The sequence below is a fragment of the Helicoverpa zea genome, chromosome 22, assembly GCF_022581195.2.
Source record: "Helicoverpa zea isolate HzStark_Cry1AcR chromosome 22, ilHelZeax1.1, whole genome shotgun sequence".
Classification (NCBI taxonomy): Eukaryota; Metazoa; Arthropoda; class Insecta; order Lepidoptera; family Noctuidae; genus Helicoverpa; species Helicoverpa zea.
This window is the reverse complement of record NC_061473.1, coordinates 1,808,426-1,824,470: the sequence shown is the minus strand read 5'-3', so window position 1 is coordinate 1,824,470 and position 16,045 is coordinate 1,808,426. Positions and strand designations below refer to the sequence as shown.

Below are 16,045 nucleotides of genomic sequence, written 5' to 3'. Positions count from 1 at the left end.
CATCAAATGACCCCTCCCGCTGTAGGTGCAGAGTCAAGGAGTATCTAGATTCTTACTGACTAAAACAAACCATATTCCTTCTTAAGCCGCGGTAACTTACGCCTCAAGTTTATGCTTGTGTTTCATAATAACCTGTGTTATATCTACGTACGTAAAGTGGCAGACTAGACTCTTTTGCACAGAGATTTGTGCTCATGGCGAGTCCGGTAAGTTAAATGATCTACCGTCCAAACAGTTTCGAAACAGATTAACATGCTCCTAGTTTATGACGAATAGGACGTACTTCATTATTGCTGTGAAATGTTTTACATAAGTGAGAATTAACCTTATCAGAGTGTCCAGGATTAGCTAAATGCTGTACCTATTTGTTTTAAGCAGAGTTATGCTGAATTTAGTTGACCTACATTCATTTTCATTTCGACTTTAAGGTACCTATATTAAACTTCATTTATTCAAGTAACAAGACTCAAAGGAGATGGCCAAATTTTCATAGTAAAAAAACCCAGAATCGACAGCAACGAAAGGGGTACCAATGGGTTCATTATGATAGACCTTTGATGGTACCAAAAAATCCAGCCTGAAATCCATGGGGTATAGGAGCTATATCATATTTTCACAAAATAGGTTATGTTGAATTTATGTTGATTTTTAAGATCATTTACATCAAGGCACATAAAAAACCAAGTATACTAACATTATACAAGCCAATATTAATATCTCCATAGTTACAGACTTTGCCTGGAGATTAAAAGATCTTGATTTTGACCCCTACCCATTGCACTATTGACATGAACCACTCCAGAAAAGATTAAACACCGACCTTATCTTCTTGGAGAGGTTTCCCAGCTATGTGCAACCTTCATAAACTGGCAAAGGTAAATAATAAAAATAAAAAAAACTTATTAGGTGCATCGGCCCAGAAGCCAGTGTTTTTATAAACAGTAGTTTAGCATATTCAGTCATTGAGTTCCCTCGATCTTCTCTTCTCTCCATCATCAAGTCAACTTAAAACCTTCACTCTTGTATAGTGCTTATAGACATACAGCTGAGTGTCAAGTTTTTACCCTATGCACGCCTACAACTTCGTAAGTTGTCCTCGATTTCTCAGGGTTTCCATCATCAGATCCTGACCTGACGACTATGGGAACATCTGGGAAGTATACCCTATCAAACAAAAAAATAATTTTGCAAATCCCAAACGCCTAAAGAACAGCAAATAGTAAAGGCAAACTTTTTCATAACCTAAATTCTTGATCGAAAAACCGTTATAAAAAGAGAACCCCATGGTTTTCGGATGATATGAAATACTTTTTTAAATCCACACATTATACTGAATCCAATGATACATGTAAAGTTTCTGTCGACTCTGGGTTTTTTTTTGGCCATCTCCTTTGTTAGTAATACAAAATTCTTACCCTATGTTAGTAGTTATATATCCTAGGAACACAATATCACACTCAACATATTATAAACCCGAGTCATCGCTGCTCAACCCCATGCGAGACTTTACAGCAATGGCTCAGGTAAGGACAGTCCAGTCTGTCTGCAATCACGGCCAACATGCTGTTGGAGCTGGCCCGCACTCTACGCACTAAGGAGGCACAACGCTTACGCATTGTAGCGAAAAAACAATTTACATTCGCCTCCGCAAACATTCCAGAGGCACTACAAAAGCGAGGTAGCCCCAACAGCACCCTGAACGCGTTGTTGAATTGGACACGGATGGAGCTGTATGTTTTTTTTATAGCAACTATTTTTTTCAGTAGGTAATAGACATAAGGGATAGATTCCTGAGGGGTTTTAAGACTCAGAAGATATCTACAGTCGATCAAAAAATGTTGATCAATCAAAGTGATGCTTTTTTACCTCAGTCAATTTGTCTATGAGGTTTTGTTTCATGAAATTATACTTGATTTCCTAATTTGGGAAGCATGTTATCATGTTTTAAAACTGTCTGATCCAGTCTGTCACAGTTATTATTAATATCGCTATGGGTAGTAACCAAAATTAAATTGCAAATATATTAGCCTGGGCAATCTTACTCAAAGTTGATTGAACCTATAAAAAAATAACCAATCACGAAACTAGGCCCGATAAATCGTTAGTTTCCGACATTAGGCAGACCAAAGACAAGCTTAATGTAAGTAATGATTTTCAGTTTTTCTTTCCGAGCTAAAAAACTAAGCAATTTGTCACTTGTCAGTACCTACTAAAGCGATTCAAGTCGTTTGGGTTTTGAAGATTTATTTAGAACCACATCAGAGTTGTCAGGATAGATTAAACTTGAATACCTAGTTTTGGTTTGGTATCCTTATGTACCGAAACATTAATTGCAGAGATTTATGATTACAAATGATGTTAAAATTTTGACGGTAAAATAATATTCCTTTTTAATAGCGTTACCTATTTGGAGAATGAAATAATAACTTTTGATTGTCAAAGTAAAAAAAAAAACCTTAGGAGATTTTTTAATCATTTGCTAGCAACAGTGTTGCTAGCAAATGATTAAAAAATCTCCTAAGGTTTTTTTTTTTACTTTGACAATCAAAAGTTATTATTTCATTCTCCAAATAGGTAACGCTATTAAAAAGGAATATTATTTTACCGTCAAAATTTTAACATCATTTGTAATCATAAATAATATGTAAATATGAGTATTTTTAACTGGGCATCAGTACAGCGTTATTGTAAAATGACAACTACAGTGTTGCTGCAACACTGTAGTTGTCATTTTACAATAACGCTGTACTGATGCCCAGTTAAAAATACTCATATTTACATAAATTTTCCTGTTTATCTATCAAGTTCCGTGTGTTATCCTGTTTATAATAAACAGTGCAAGATGTCCAGAGTGAAAATATGTCGTATATGCCTCTCCACTGATGTTAAAATGTATGATTATGATCAATTTCAGTTGAAGAGTTTTTACGAACAGATTATGGCTACTAAAGTAAGAATGTTTTTGTATTTGTAGTCTGCTTTTATTGTATTTAGACTCCTTCGTCACTTAGAATATTAGAAATAGAGTATAACTTAGTCTTGAGTCTAGTAAAGAGGTTTTAATAGGCCCATATTTTGTTACATATTTTAGTGTTTCATATAGGATTAATGTATGCTCAGGGCATTTTATCACAGGGTCCAGTAGTGACTTAATTATTCCTGTAAATTAAATCCTCACACTGACCAAAATATTCATAAATTCATAATTATTGTTATTTGTAAATTACTGTTTTAATATGCTGTAATTTTAATTTAAAGTATCTGTTAACAATTTTATGGAGTTTTTTTTTAATTAATTAAAACCTTTCTTTCAAAAACATAAAGATACATACTTGCTTGCTGAGTTCATCATAAGTTTTTATTATAAATGATGAATTGAGGTATTTATGACCCAGGTTTTTTTTAAATTTACATCACCGCAGGCTTGCTATTACTATTTATAATATTTGATTTCCAGGTTAATGATAAAGCAGGTTTGCCAAAATATTTCTGCTATCAGTGTGCCGCACTACTGCATAAGTTCCACAAGTTTAAAGAGAAGTGCTATATAGGCCAGAAGGCTCTCAAAGAAATCATTTGGAATGGTCCGGTAAGTAATAATAACTCTTTTTAAGTATAAAATTACTTCAGAATTCTTCTAAGTGACAAAAGCTTACCCTATATGTCCATATAATATTCTTTTCAAATAAATAAGTTATAATAGTTATGAATCTATTAACAGTAAGCTAAAACAGTTTAAATTTCACTATTAATTAGCTCTCAAACCTATTATAAAGTAACCAGAATCTTATTAATTCTATTAATTACAGCTTACAAAGAAGTCTGTCCGAAACATAGACAGAGAAAGCAAAAACCTTCACACACCAATCAGCATAATAACCATAAACAAGAGAGTTAAAACCTGCGTAGTTAAGACCTCAGCCAAACTTAAATTAAGTGAAAGAGTACCTCTAGAAGTAGACGTGGGCTCCTTAAGCGATGACGGAGATTTCGGAGACGATAACTATGAAGACAGCAAAGAGCATTTAGTTGAAGAAATAGACATAGAGAAGATAGACATTAAAGAAAATAAAGAAGATAATATAGAACTGGAAAAGATAGAAAAAGACAAACCTTTTGAAATTGATTTAGAAGAGAAAATACCAACCGAAAAGATCTTTGAAATAGACAAAGGTTTTAGCGATGATGACATGCCAAGTGATAATGAAAAGGTCTTTGTGGATGACATTAAAATCATCACGGAGGATGAAGAAGAATTTGAGGTTAAGGAGCCGGTTAAAAAGAAGAGAACGAGAAACGGTGGGAATAGTAAAAAGAAAAAAGCTAAGGAGACTATACCTAAAGAGAAAAAGTTTGCAGTTAAAACTACAAAGAAGGCCGAAATGGATCCTAATAACTGGCTGAAAATAAATCTGACTGAGGAAGAGGCTGATGCTGAGTTTAAGGCTAGAGGGCAGCACAAGAGGTACTTGAATGCTCAGTACAAATGTACTGATTGTCTGAAAGGTTTTTCGAAGGAGGATATGTTGAAGAGGCATACTAAATTAAGGCATAGTGAGGTAAGTTAAATCAAGTAAAACGAAAAATTACTACTTTTTGTAAATATTTTTGCATATGGCTACTCACCTATCCAACATTTTTTTATTTAATTTTAAATTACATTACATATATCATGGAAGCATATAAAAAGAAGGAGACAGTGATAAATTGGTAATTTCTTGATATCAATCAAGTTTTTACTCTATACCAAGATAATAAAGCTGAAAAGTTTGTTTGTTTGCTTTAGCCCGCTAATATCAGGTTATTACTGTTAGGTAGCTGTTTTGTCGAGAAAGGCTATAAGCTACTCTTTTTCCAAATGTGAGAAACCTTTTTGTCCAAATTTTTTTTTTATCATTCTTATTAATTTTGCTATTATTTCCAGTCTAACGGCCCAATAGAGTGTCGCTTCTGTCACATGCGGTTCAAATGGAAGTGTTTCCTCAACAAGCATATGAGACAACACTATACCAAGTACAAATGTCTTCGCTGTGACCTTGTGTGTCCTTTAGAGTGAGTATTTGTGTGTCAAAAATAATTTTAGACAAGCATAGCAATGTTTGGTTGCTTACCTCTGGTCTATTGCAGCTATTGTTAAAGTTCAACAAGTGAAAAGTGGGGTTAAATAAATGTTTATTTCTTTCTTTCCTTGATCTTCTTTTTTGGGATAGGGTTTTCATCGAATAATCTCCCATCCGTGAATATAGCAGATCTGGGGAATTTCATTTCAAGTAAGATTATAGGTGCCACAAATATAATTCAGTCAACTTATATAGCGTTAATCTAATATTTCAGAACGACTGCATTATTCCATGAAGAATATCACAATGGTGTTACAAGGAAATGTGATCATTGTGGCGAAGAATTCAAGTAAGTAAACTTAATTAGCGTAAAATAACAATCTACTCTTAAGCCTGTTATCCATGTATGATCGATCAATAAGAATTGAAACTTTTCTCATATTTATTGACGGTAAAATGACAAAATAGTGGCAAAGTAAAAACTATAAATGAAAATTTTCAAAATGGCCGCTTTAGGCCCCGCACAGTGCACAGACAACTTGAAGTATAGTATGGCCATAACCGCTGTGCACTCCCTGAGGTATGCAAGGCGAGGTGGGAGGCGAGGAAAAAAGAGCATAAGTTCACATGAGATCAATACACGTCAGACAAATCTAACGATATCAGTTTTCATTGCTAAGGCAGGACTTGTGGCGGAACGGTGGTCGGAATCTATATTATGCTCGATATTGTATTAAAAAACCTAGACAGTTGATGAATGAGAACTAAAGTTAAAATTCAAATCAGGATTTTTTTTATTGAAAATTTACTATAATTACAAACAGATAGATATATGTAGATAGTATAAGAAGTTAAGTTATTCCGACATAGATTCTGTTTCAACTTCATCTTCCATTTCGTCATCATCTTCATCGTCCGTGTCGCCATTGGAACTTGAATCAGAGTCTTGCAAATTTGTTATGAATGAATCGATAATATTATCGAACCTAAAATCGCGATTCCAGTAATCATTTTCATTTTTCTGGACATGACATTTCATGATCGGAAAGCTTTCTCTGTCTACTTTTCTTTTCTTGAAATATTCAGCCACTTTAAAAATCACGGTTTTTACATCTCGAGATAACGCACGACCCATCTTTGAATTTTTATCTCATGTGCATCTGACATTGACGGTCCGATACAAATGACACTACCTGCCGCCACGAGCGTTGACGGCGGACTGACAGACTGCGTCACCCTCCGCCTCTCCGCGCGTACCTCAGGGAGTGCGCAGCGGTTATGGCCATACTATAGTCATAATAGACTGCCTGAATCAATGTTCGATGACAGCTCCAAAAATAATTTACCACACATATTAAACTAATAAAAATAATTTCCTTGAATATTGCAGACATCTAACAACGTATTACACACACTTACGCACACATCGAAGCGAGCACGTGTGCACGTTATGTGGCGCTTCATTCGTCAGTGTCACTGGACTCGGCATACATAAGAAGATTAAACATGTTAATGCTGATTCTGTAAGTATTTTTTTTTTTTATAGAAAGAAAAAGGAACAAAGTACATTTAATAGGGTAATAATTCGGTAACTGGGTGGAGGAGGTCAGATAGTGGTCTCTCTATGTAAAAAACAGCTGTAACCGATTAGACAGCAAGTCAGAATCTATACCTCTATACTTGATAGAGGAACCTTTTTTTACAACTAACATAGACTATATTTTTATCTGAATATGGAAAAACTTCCTCTGGGATGCAAGTGAAAACGCAAGAGATCGCTAGTAAGCACTTAAGCTGTAATCATGGCAAGTGCCTATTAAACCAGCACGCCAGTAACTTTTTTGTTATTGCCAAACATAGATACATTAGATGGCACGATTTACAGCCTCTAACTAAAGGAACATTTACTCAGGCTAATTTTTATCATATTTGGGAAGAAAGTACATAGTTCTTTCAGCACGAGGGTGGAACCACAAGCAACATCTAGTCTAACACGTAATGACGTCACACATACATGTTAATAGTTATGTTATTCCCAGGAGCTACCTCAAGGCGAGGAGCAGTACTGCCAGCGCTGCGACGTGAAGTTCGAGACGCGGAAGGCGTACGAGGAGCATCTCATACACTCCGCCATGCATGTCGACGGCATCGAGTGAGTTGTACACTGTTATAGACAGATATATAAACTTATAATGGTAGGTCCACACGATACAGACTTTTAGTTTGTACAGATATTTGTAAAAAAACTCTTAAGAGACTGATTAAAAATCTTAAGTCTTGTTTGTACAGACTTATCATTGGCTGAGACTTTTGTATTCACGCTTTATTGCGCAGACAAAATTCTATGCAAGTGTGTGTGAAGTTGATATCGTGTGGACCCACCATTAAGTATACCAATTTTTAATTAAAGTAGGTAACATAATGTTATTTTTTCCTAAAACAGTATTAGTCATTATTATGGTCCATTGAACGAAAGAACAGGGATACAAGAAATAAGTATGTATAATTTTTTTTTTCTCGGTTTGTTTCGATTTTACGAGTTACGTTTGAATGGTAGACGAATAGACCTTATTAAGAAAAATTTGTCGTGGCAATCTTACTTAAGACATATGGGAACTAATACTATTTTTAACATCCAAAGATGCGAAAATGCTGATTGTTCAAATGCATTCGGTTACTCAGATAACAGTATACATCCAATCACCCCAGCCTTGTGGCAATGGGGTGACCACCTCTAAGATGTATGTATATTTTTATATTTCGCAGAGACTTAGAAATAAATGCACCTATCACTTGTAACCCCAGGAAACGCCGCCAGAATCTCAAGAGGCTGACTCGCATACCCACCGACTGTCATATTGTGAGTATACATACGTTTAAATATTTACTTAATTTATATAATTTTAAATATCGAATTTGTAGGTAAATTCTCCCAAGATGATGATTTTTCTATAGTCTTTTAAAAGTTGGGAACAAGGTATCAGTGGCGAGGCGTCCTTATAAGCCGATTCCCATCGGCTTCCCTTTCGAATTTCAAGAAAGAAGCATAGGTATAAGTTATAATATAGGTATAGGTATAATTAATATAATCATTTTAACCACACAATTTAAATATGTAGGTATAACAAAACGCCTACCACCGTAAAAAAATTGTCTATAAATTACTTGAAACATTTTGCTCCTACTAAACAAGCCGCGGCTTCCTCTTCCATACAAAACTGCGCTTGCGTGACGTCATCCACGCCGCGCCGCGCGATGTTCGCGGCATATGGGCGAGCGGTAAGCCGGCTCACGGAGCGGCTTCCAGCCAATCAAAACTCGCGAGTGAACGAGAAAGAACGCGTCAAGAGTAGAGTAGCTATATCTGTCTACGCGCGAGTGACAGCGCTTAGAGCTCTCAAATAATAATATGTAAACAAACAAATCAGACAAATTCACTCTCATTGTTCTTATTTTGTTTTAGATAAGATCATTAACAATTTGTTCGTTGTATTATTTAATTGAATTTATTAGTGTATGTATCATTTGGAAATAACATAGTTCGTGTGTGTATTGTATTGTGAAAATAGAGAGACCTACGTTGAAATGAGTTATTTTGGTAAGTAGACAGTTTGCATCAGGTTTCTTTTTAGTGTACCCACTTTTAAAACTTAACTAGGATAGCATTGGTCGCACTTAGACTGTTGGCGTTACTGAGAGGTGGTAGAAATAAAATAGCGGACTGTATACATAAGTTGGTTCGTATAATGGATATACAGGAATGAATTTTAAGCAGTGCACAAAAAAAACTGGTGGTCCAGAATCATTAACAGAACATCAGTATCTGCATCATCAGTAAAAAAAAAAATTTCATTCTTTTGTCCGCCCTAAAATCAGCAAAATGTGGATACTAACTGTTATGGAGCAGTGCTCGCGTCAGTAAACCGGTTTCGCGTTGCCGCCGTGCCTACTGTTACGACTGTGACCGTACAATCGGTCTCAAAATAAACATCTTTCGATATCAATAACTTTTCTTTTTTGTACTAAAACACGACAAAATAATAATATACGTCTCTATAAAACTTATTTAACTATAAGTTGACAAAGTTTGCGCACTGGATAAAATTCATTCCTGTATAAGAACGCGCGCCTATGGTCCGCGTCGTGTGAGTGACTGGTGGCGTTGCGGTGTGGGCGACGTCCCCCGATCCCCGCAAACCTCCGTCGGCCTTCAGTCGTCGCAGTGGCTCACGATGCGATGTGTGCGTTGTTTTGTCACCAACATTGCCTACCTCAAACTGCTTTAACATCTTCGTTTCAATATCCTATGTATATTTCACTTTTTTCCCTACACTTTGTATCCCCACGTTTCTATAACTTGTTTATCTGTCTGTCCCAGTGCGGCAAGCACTTCGCGACGCAGGCGGCGTGCCGCAAGCATCACTTAGCGGAGCACCCGAGGACGTCATTCTTCGCGCCCAACGAGCGACACATCTGCGAGATCTGCGGCATGTCGCTGGCTGTGAGTAGCATTCATATTATATTCTTGGTACATTTTCAGCAATAAAACAAATGTTTTTAAGGTGATATTTGAAAAAAACGACGGGAATTCGCTCCGCTTTGTGAGTGCTGGAATGCTGCGAAAAATACCCATGTTTCTACCTCGAATACTTTGATCATTTGATATAAATGCAAGAACCTGTAAAGGTAGTATACAAAATTGTAACCAGAACACCAACAATACCAACAGAAAGCCACGTAAAATGTTAGACAACTCCTACTCTAAAATTACCTTTCGAATAAGAAAATACATATATACAGTCGACTCTCGTTAATTCGAAACTCGAGGGACGCTCAAAATATTACGAATTATCGAGTTTTGGAAATATTAAATGGTTCGAAATTATTGAGAGAAAATAAATACAATATCGAATTATTAAGTGTTGATCAATTATTATTTATTAAATGCTATAACAATGATAAAAGTTTAAGGATACATTTGTGTACATGCATGTATTCATAATGACAATTAATTAATCTTTCGTAACTACTCCGTCATACTGGTTTGCTTCAAAGCAGATTGCTGCTACTCAGACTGCTCTCTGACTCTGACTTACAATCTTTCCGCCTCTTTCTCTCTGCAACTTTGAATTCTCGAGTGTTGGACGACTAGGAATTCGAATTAACGCGTCGTATTGTTATATAGCAACGATTTTTTAGTTTGAATTACCAAGTGCATAAAAATGTATTGATTTAGTTCGAAATACAAAGAGATTTTGTAGGGATCTCGTGATAACTTTGAATTAAAGAGAGGTTCGAATTATCGCAGGTTTGAATTAACGAGAGTCGACTGAATATATTTTTAATAAGCCTATGCTGACCCACTGCTGAGCAAAGGCCTCCCCCATAATATTCCATCTTTACCTATAGGAAGCATGCTATGACCAATCGGCGAGTTAAATAATAGTTTACAAGGTTTTATTCTATTATCACATTCTTATATATTTTTTCCAGCCTGGCAGCGTATCGAGCCATCTAAACACACATACTCGGGAAAAACTTTACACTTGCAACACTTGCGGCCGACAGTTTAGTAGCAAGGGCGGCATGACCACGCATCAGCTGGTAAGTTTAATATAATTACACTACATTTGTACACACATCAAGCTACTGCAAAACTGACTTTTAATAGATTTTCAACTTTATATCTAAACAATAAGATTTAATTTTGATTGGAAAAATTTTACAGTAAGTAAAAAGTATTCCATAAATAAATATTGCGCTAGTATGCGCTTTTGCACTTATATTCACCTTAACATTTAACATAGTAAGAAACCCAACCTTTGTTGTTTTTTTGGTTGGGGTGCAGTAGCGCTTGAATTTTTTTTTTTAGCTAAAAGCAAAAATCACAAAGAAACATATGCGTATAGGTAGAGACCATTTACTATAAATATTGCTGAAAAATTCTTATATAGCAAAGAAACTATGAACAAAAACTATGTTTCCGCCCGGGATCGAACCGGGGGCCTTCTGCGTGTTAGGCAGATGTGATAACCGCTACACCACGGAAACTCATGCCTAGGTTGCCGAAATTATTGATCCAGTGACAATACTTATAATTAATACTACACATTACACGAAAAACCGGTGATTTTATTTTAGTTTCTCTTACTATTGTTCAGACAATCTACAAACAAGTGCTCACATTTACTTAGTTTAGAACTTAAGACTATTCCAACTTACTTTGTAAAACAAACACTTTACCTTGTACACATTCAAAAATGATTCAATATATTTCTCCTCTGAAATACTTATTTGGTAAATATTTCAGACCCACACGAGTGAAAAGCCAGTAGCCTGCACGTTATGTGACAAGAGATTCAAGCAAGTCAGCAGTATGAAGCTACACTACCGCACCTTCCACCTCAAGGAGCCCTATCCTAAGAGGTACGTTATTTTATCACTTTACATAATAATAAAAGTTATATATGCTGATACAAAAAGTAAAAGTCGAAAAAAAAACTTTAGTTTCATCAGTTTTACTCATGACCTATTCAAAAAAATACTAAAAGACAGACACTACATTTAGTAATTTTACTAATTGTAAAACTGGCTGCTTCCCTGCGACACAAGAGAACTATTTCCCGCGACCGAATAAAATGCAGGCAACGTCCTTACTCAAATTTAATTCAAGTCGCATCAGCATATGGGCAGACTTACCTACTTTCGCATTTATAATATTAGTGATCATCATCATCAATCTTTTTATCGTCCTACTGCTGGGCTGCGGCTACCTCTCACACAGAGAAGGATTGATCGTTAATCACCACGCTTATTCAATGTACATTGCTGATTTTTAACCGAGTTCCCATGTTTTTCTTCGTATATAATCAGTCATTGTTGTCCAAGATATATTTCTAATATCAGTAATGATTGTTATATTCTCTTTACAGGAATAGAAAAAAGAAAACAGACGAGCTATCAAAGGATGAGTACGGCCACGAGGATTCAGACGACAATATGACGCTTGATAACTTTTATGCGCGAAAATATTAATAAGTGCTACAAATAACTGTAAGTTACTATATATTAATAATGTATTTATGAACGTATTTCTGCTATTGAGCCTAGGTTACACCTACATTCATTTCACCATTTGCCTAGCCTTTTCTAACTATGTTGGGGTCGGATTCCAGCATAACTGTGACTGTGATGCAGCCGTGAACCAGTGTTTGACTAAATGAACATTAAAATGCCTCCCCTGTGCAACATACAATTTTAACAATTTGTATCTTTGTTGTTATTAGTTGGTGAGAGAAAACAAAATATAGGGTGACTGGTAAATCTGGTAATTTTAGTGACCGATATTTGACCTGATGATTGTACTCATGATTACAAACAACTTTCCCAAAGAATTATTTTTATTCTAATTGGGAGAAGGCGCGGGTGCTAAGTTCAGTTTCAGGCAGCTGTTTTGCTTGCTTGTTGTAATAAATTAACATTTTGCTTTTTATTTATTTATTTATTTATGAGCATGGAAGACTTACAGCTATACTTCGGCCGTTCAGAGAATGCGTTCCTGACACCTATCAGTTAGTCACGACTAGTGATGGGCACAACATAACACTGAGTTCGTTACCGTTCCTTCAAAATGAACCGCCGCATTATTTTAAGATTATTTTCGTTTTAAATTGGCGGAATCATTTGTTTTATATTTTAGTTATTTAAGTGGAAACCAAAAAAAGGTAATATTCATATAATAAAATTGTTTTATTTATTCTTTGTTACAAGTACATTGAATTGAATGTGCGAACAGAATATTAATCAGACTCCGATTTGCTTGAGGAGGTGGTGTCTTCATCATCATCTTCGCCTACATGTATAATTATATTATTATCAATAACAGAATCAATCCTGATATCTCGGTCTAACAAAAGCCGGGTAATCAAATAAAAACAGATCGAAAACACTTGAAAAACGTGGTCTATGCGCACGAAACGACAACGGACGACTGTTTTAGCGTCACAAAATGGCGGCCCATAACGCCATTTGGGGTTACCATTTTTAATCTAAGTATAAAAATGCGGTTTGGTCATAGTTTTATTTTTATATTTCATAAACGTTATAATTAAGTCTTATAGTCCATTATTTTCCAATTCTTAAAAAGAAAATCAAAACGTATTATTTTATATTATAACTGTATAAGAACAGATTACGATACTTGCCTGTTATTTTTAGCACAGCACTACAAAATATAAACCGCTGACATAACCTTGTAATAGCGCAGTATAGATTTAGAAAAATATTGTTTACCAAGTTATTTGACACTCAGTTTGGCACAAAATTATAACATTCATTGATTATTGATATAATAATGTTGTTTTAATGCTCCTCAATTGTTAAAACGGTAAACAACCAGCAAAAATATTTTTATCGTAACTGCAACGCCATTGCAAAGTTACGTCGTCAGTTCAATCGCGACGTGTCAGGAACGCATTCTCTGAATGGCCGAACTATAAGTACATATAATAGGTAATTGTGTGACTAACTGACAGCCAATTACAAGTCTTCACTTCTAAAACTAGTTAAACATAAAAAAGGACAGTGGAACAAACTCAACACACTGCTTATAACGCCTGAGCAAAAAACAAAAAAAAAAACAATAATTAAAAACGCAAAACCAATAACTTTGCTACAGGATTTTTTGAGGGAAATGTTAAGTATTAGAAATTGAATTGAAAGATGGGAACAATTAATTTATTTTTTAAAGAAATTCAATGCTAAACTCTTTTTCACCGAAGTCACACTTGTGTTAAATATGTCAAAGTCAAACTGCTTACACACCTTATTAAAATATCTACACACACGCACAAAATAAGAATTTTGCCTGTAATTTGTATTTGATAATGGTACGCTTAGCGGTGGATTGAACCTTTTGGATTTACTTGGCACATTAAAAAAGAAAGACGATAAAATTTCAAAACAATTTATATCACCTTGAACCGTTTTCAATAAAAATATGCAGTCAGAGATGTCACGTCGATTAGCCATCGATTTTAATTTGTCTTTCTCATCATATTCAAACCCAGTATAGGATTAACGTTCGAAACAATTTAAAGTATAAACCAGTTAATGTAGGTGTAACTTAGCCTTAGTTACATAGTACAACGTTACGGTAGGTCGGTATTATATACCTACATTATGCTGACAAATTATGTTAAAATAACCTGCTTATTTCTTTTAAGGGGGATATTCATTCTCAAAATATTGTTTATAGCCAAAATTAGAATAGATCTGAATGAACTAACTATTAATGATTGAAAAAGCGAATGTGTTTCATGGCAGCTCATAGACTACTCGATTTGAGAAGGCATTTAATCAGTGCCGTCTCTAGCTCATGTAGCGCCCGGGTGAAAAGCAACCCAAGCGTCCCCTATGTTTAGTCCATATCGATCGAAGTACTTGGAACAGTTCAATGTAAGTAAAAAGTTCATATGGAAACTAGGAACCCATAGTTCCAGTAGTTAAAAACTAAAAATAATATGATATTTTTAACCACATTTTATTGAAACAAAAAGTCATTTCAAGATTGTTTATAGTTAAGTGCCTTCTCAAATGGAGAATTAATATTATTGTGTTGCACAAATGTGTGCGCAGACGCAGCTACATGTATTCTTTGTTGATCCAATAGATGATGATTTGTTGAGACAAAGTAGCCTAAATTAAATAGAAAACATCACAATTATTTCTAATCGCCTGTTTCTGAGCAATCTCATTGGTGGTGTAAGAATATTACCGAAAAAAATAAAGCTCCGATAGTGGTGCTCAGATATCATTGATTTGTTTTGAATCGTAAATATTGTATAAAGGTCATGGCACATTATAGCGGCACCGCAACAGCACGGCTGCAGCACGGCGTGACTACGGCTAGCTGCCAGCGCGGTAACTACGCGTTGTCCGCAAGGTGCAAGCTCGCCGGCCGCGAGGTGTAAGCTTGCTGTCACCGCTAACTCAATATTATTTTAAGACAGTTATGATTGAACACGACGCAATGACGTTGTTTCGCTGCCGACTCGGAGTCGGCGCGCAATGAGCACGCCGTCGGCGCGCTGTACGCATGAGGACCGCTCGCTTGCAGCACGCGGGCGGCGAGTCGAGTTGTGTGGAAGAGGCAAGCACGCTGACTGCTCGCCGTTGGCTTTTTCATATTGACATTACGAAATATATTATAATATACACAATTTAATGCTCTAGATTGAATGACAACTTAAATGCTGGTGTGGAGCCGTGCTGTTGCGGTGCCGCTATACTGTGCCATGACCCTAATTCTTTATTTTATTTTGGAATATCAATTATCTTTTTCCTTATTTTCGAAACATATATCATATTTTAAAAATTATATCGAAAAATTATAATTATTATAATTTATTTACACTGTGATTGAAGATGTTTTGTTTTTCATATTCATATTATCTCCGATTTACGGCAGTCGGATGCTAGAATTCAAAACTTACCTTAAATCATTCACTGCCAGCCATTAAACCTATTGTTTTACATAACTATGTAGCTTATATTAATTTTCATATATAACATAGATCTCTAAATACTAAAATACTTTACAATTTTAGTAAATAATTGTTATTTTTTAAGAGTGAGTGTAGTATAATGATTAATGATCGTATAGCTACGTAACTATGTATAAACTAATGCAATTAATTTAAGTGTACATTTTATAAGAATGTTTATTTTATTTCTAGTAAAGTATTATTTCTACTTTTTGTGGTTTTCATTCTCGAGTGAATCTTTCTGCTCAACATCATCTGCCTAGTAATTTCCCAACTATGTTAGGGTCGGCTTCCAGTCTAACCGTATGCGGCTGAGTGCCAATGTTTTACAAGGAGCGACTGCCCTATCTGACCCCCTCAACCCAGTTACTCAGGCCACCCGATACCCCTAGGTAAGACTGGTTGTCAGACTTATTGACTTCTGACTCTGGTAATCTATCG

At 35.4% G+C, this 16,045-nt stretch overlaps 1 protein-coding gene and 1 non-coding gene across 3 annotated transcripts; one reads left to right on the top strand and one right to left on the bottom strand.

Moving 5' to 3' along the window:
* Positions 1-2,724: 2,724 nt before the first annotated feature.
* LOC124641495 (zinc finger protein 260-like) lies at positions 2,725-13,934 on the top strand. Of its 2 annotated transcripts, none has more exons than XM_047179573.1 (13): positions 2,725-2,950; positions 3,458-3,589; positions 3,810-4,559; positions 4,925-5,052; positions 5,335-5,409; positions 6,451-6,583; positions 7,100-7,212; positions 7,866-7,920; positions 9,439-9,561; positions 10,554-10,664; positions 11,371-11,486; positions 11,993-12,590; positions 13,557-13,934. In XM_047179573.1, exons 1-12 carry the CDS (start codon positions 2,843-2,845, stop codon positions 12,093-12,095), a joined length of 1,947 nt encoding a protein of 648 aa, XP_047035529.1. In that variant the 5' UTR covers positions 2,725-2,842; the 3' UTR covers positions 12,096-12,590; positions 13,557-13,934. The 2 variants fall into 2 exon arrangements, with proteins under 2 accessions (XP_047035529.1, XP_047035528.1); XM_047179572.1 differs by having other exon boundaries at positions 7,827-7,920.
* On the bottom strand, positions 11,039-11,111 carry Trnav-aac. The gene has a single exon. It is a non-coding gene; the product is annotated as a tRNA-Val (tRNA).
* Positions 13,935-16,045: the final 2,111 nt, after the last annotated feature.

What these genes read in the sequence shown, in the direction of transcription:
- LOC124641495 (XM_047179572.1), top strand. Translation starts at nt 2,843, where the DNA reads ATGTCCAGAGTGAAAATATGTCGTATATGCCTCTCCACTGATGTTAAA. An exon ending in AACAGATTATGGCTACTAAA is followed by an intron (nt 2,951 to 3,457) that starts GTAAGAATGTTT and finishes TTTGATTTCCAG; the next exon opens with GTTAATGATAAAGCAGGTTT. An exon ending in AAGGAGCCCTATCCTAAGAG is followed by an intron (nt 11,487 to 11,992) that starts GTACGTTATTTT and finishes TTCTCTTTACAG; the next exon opens with GAATAGAAAAAAGAAAACAG.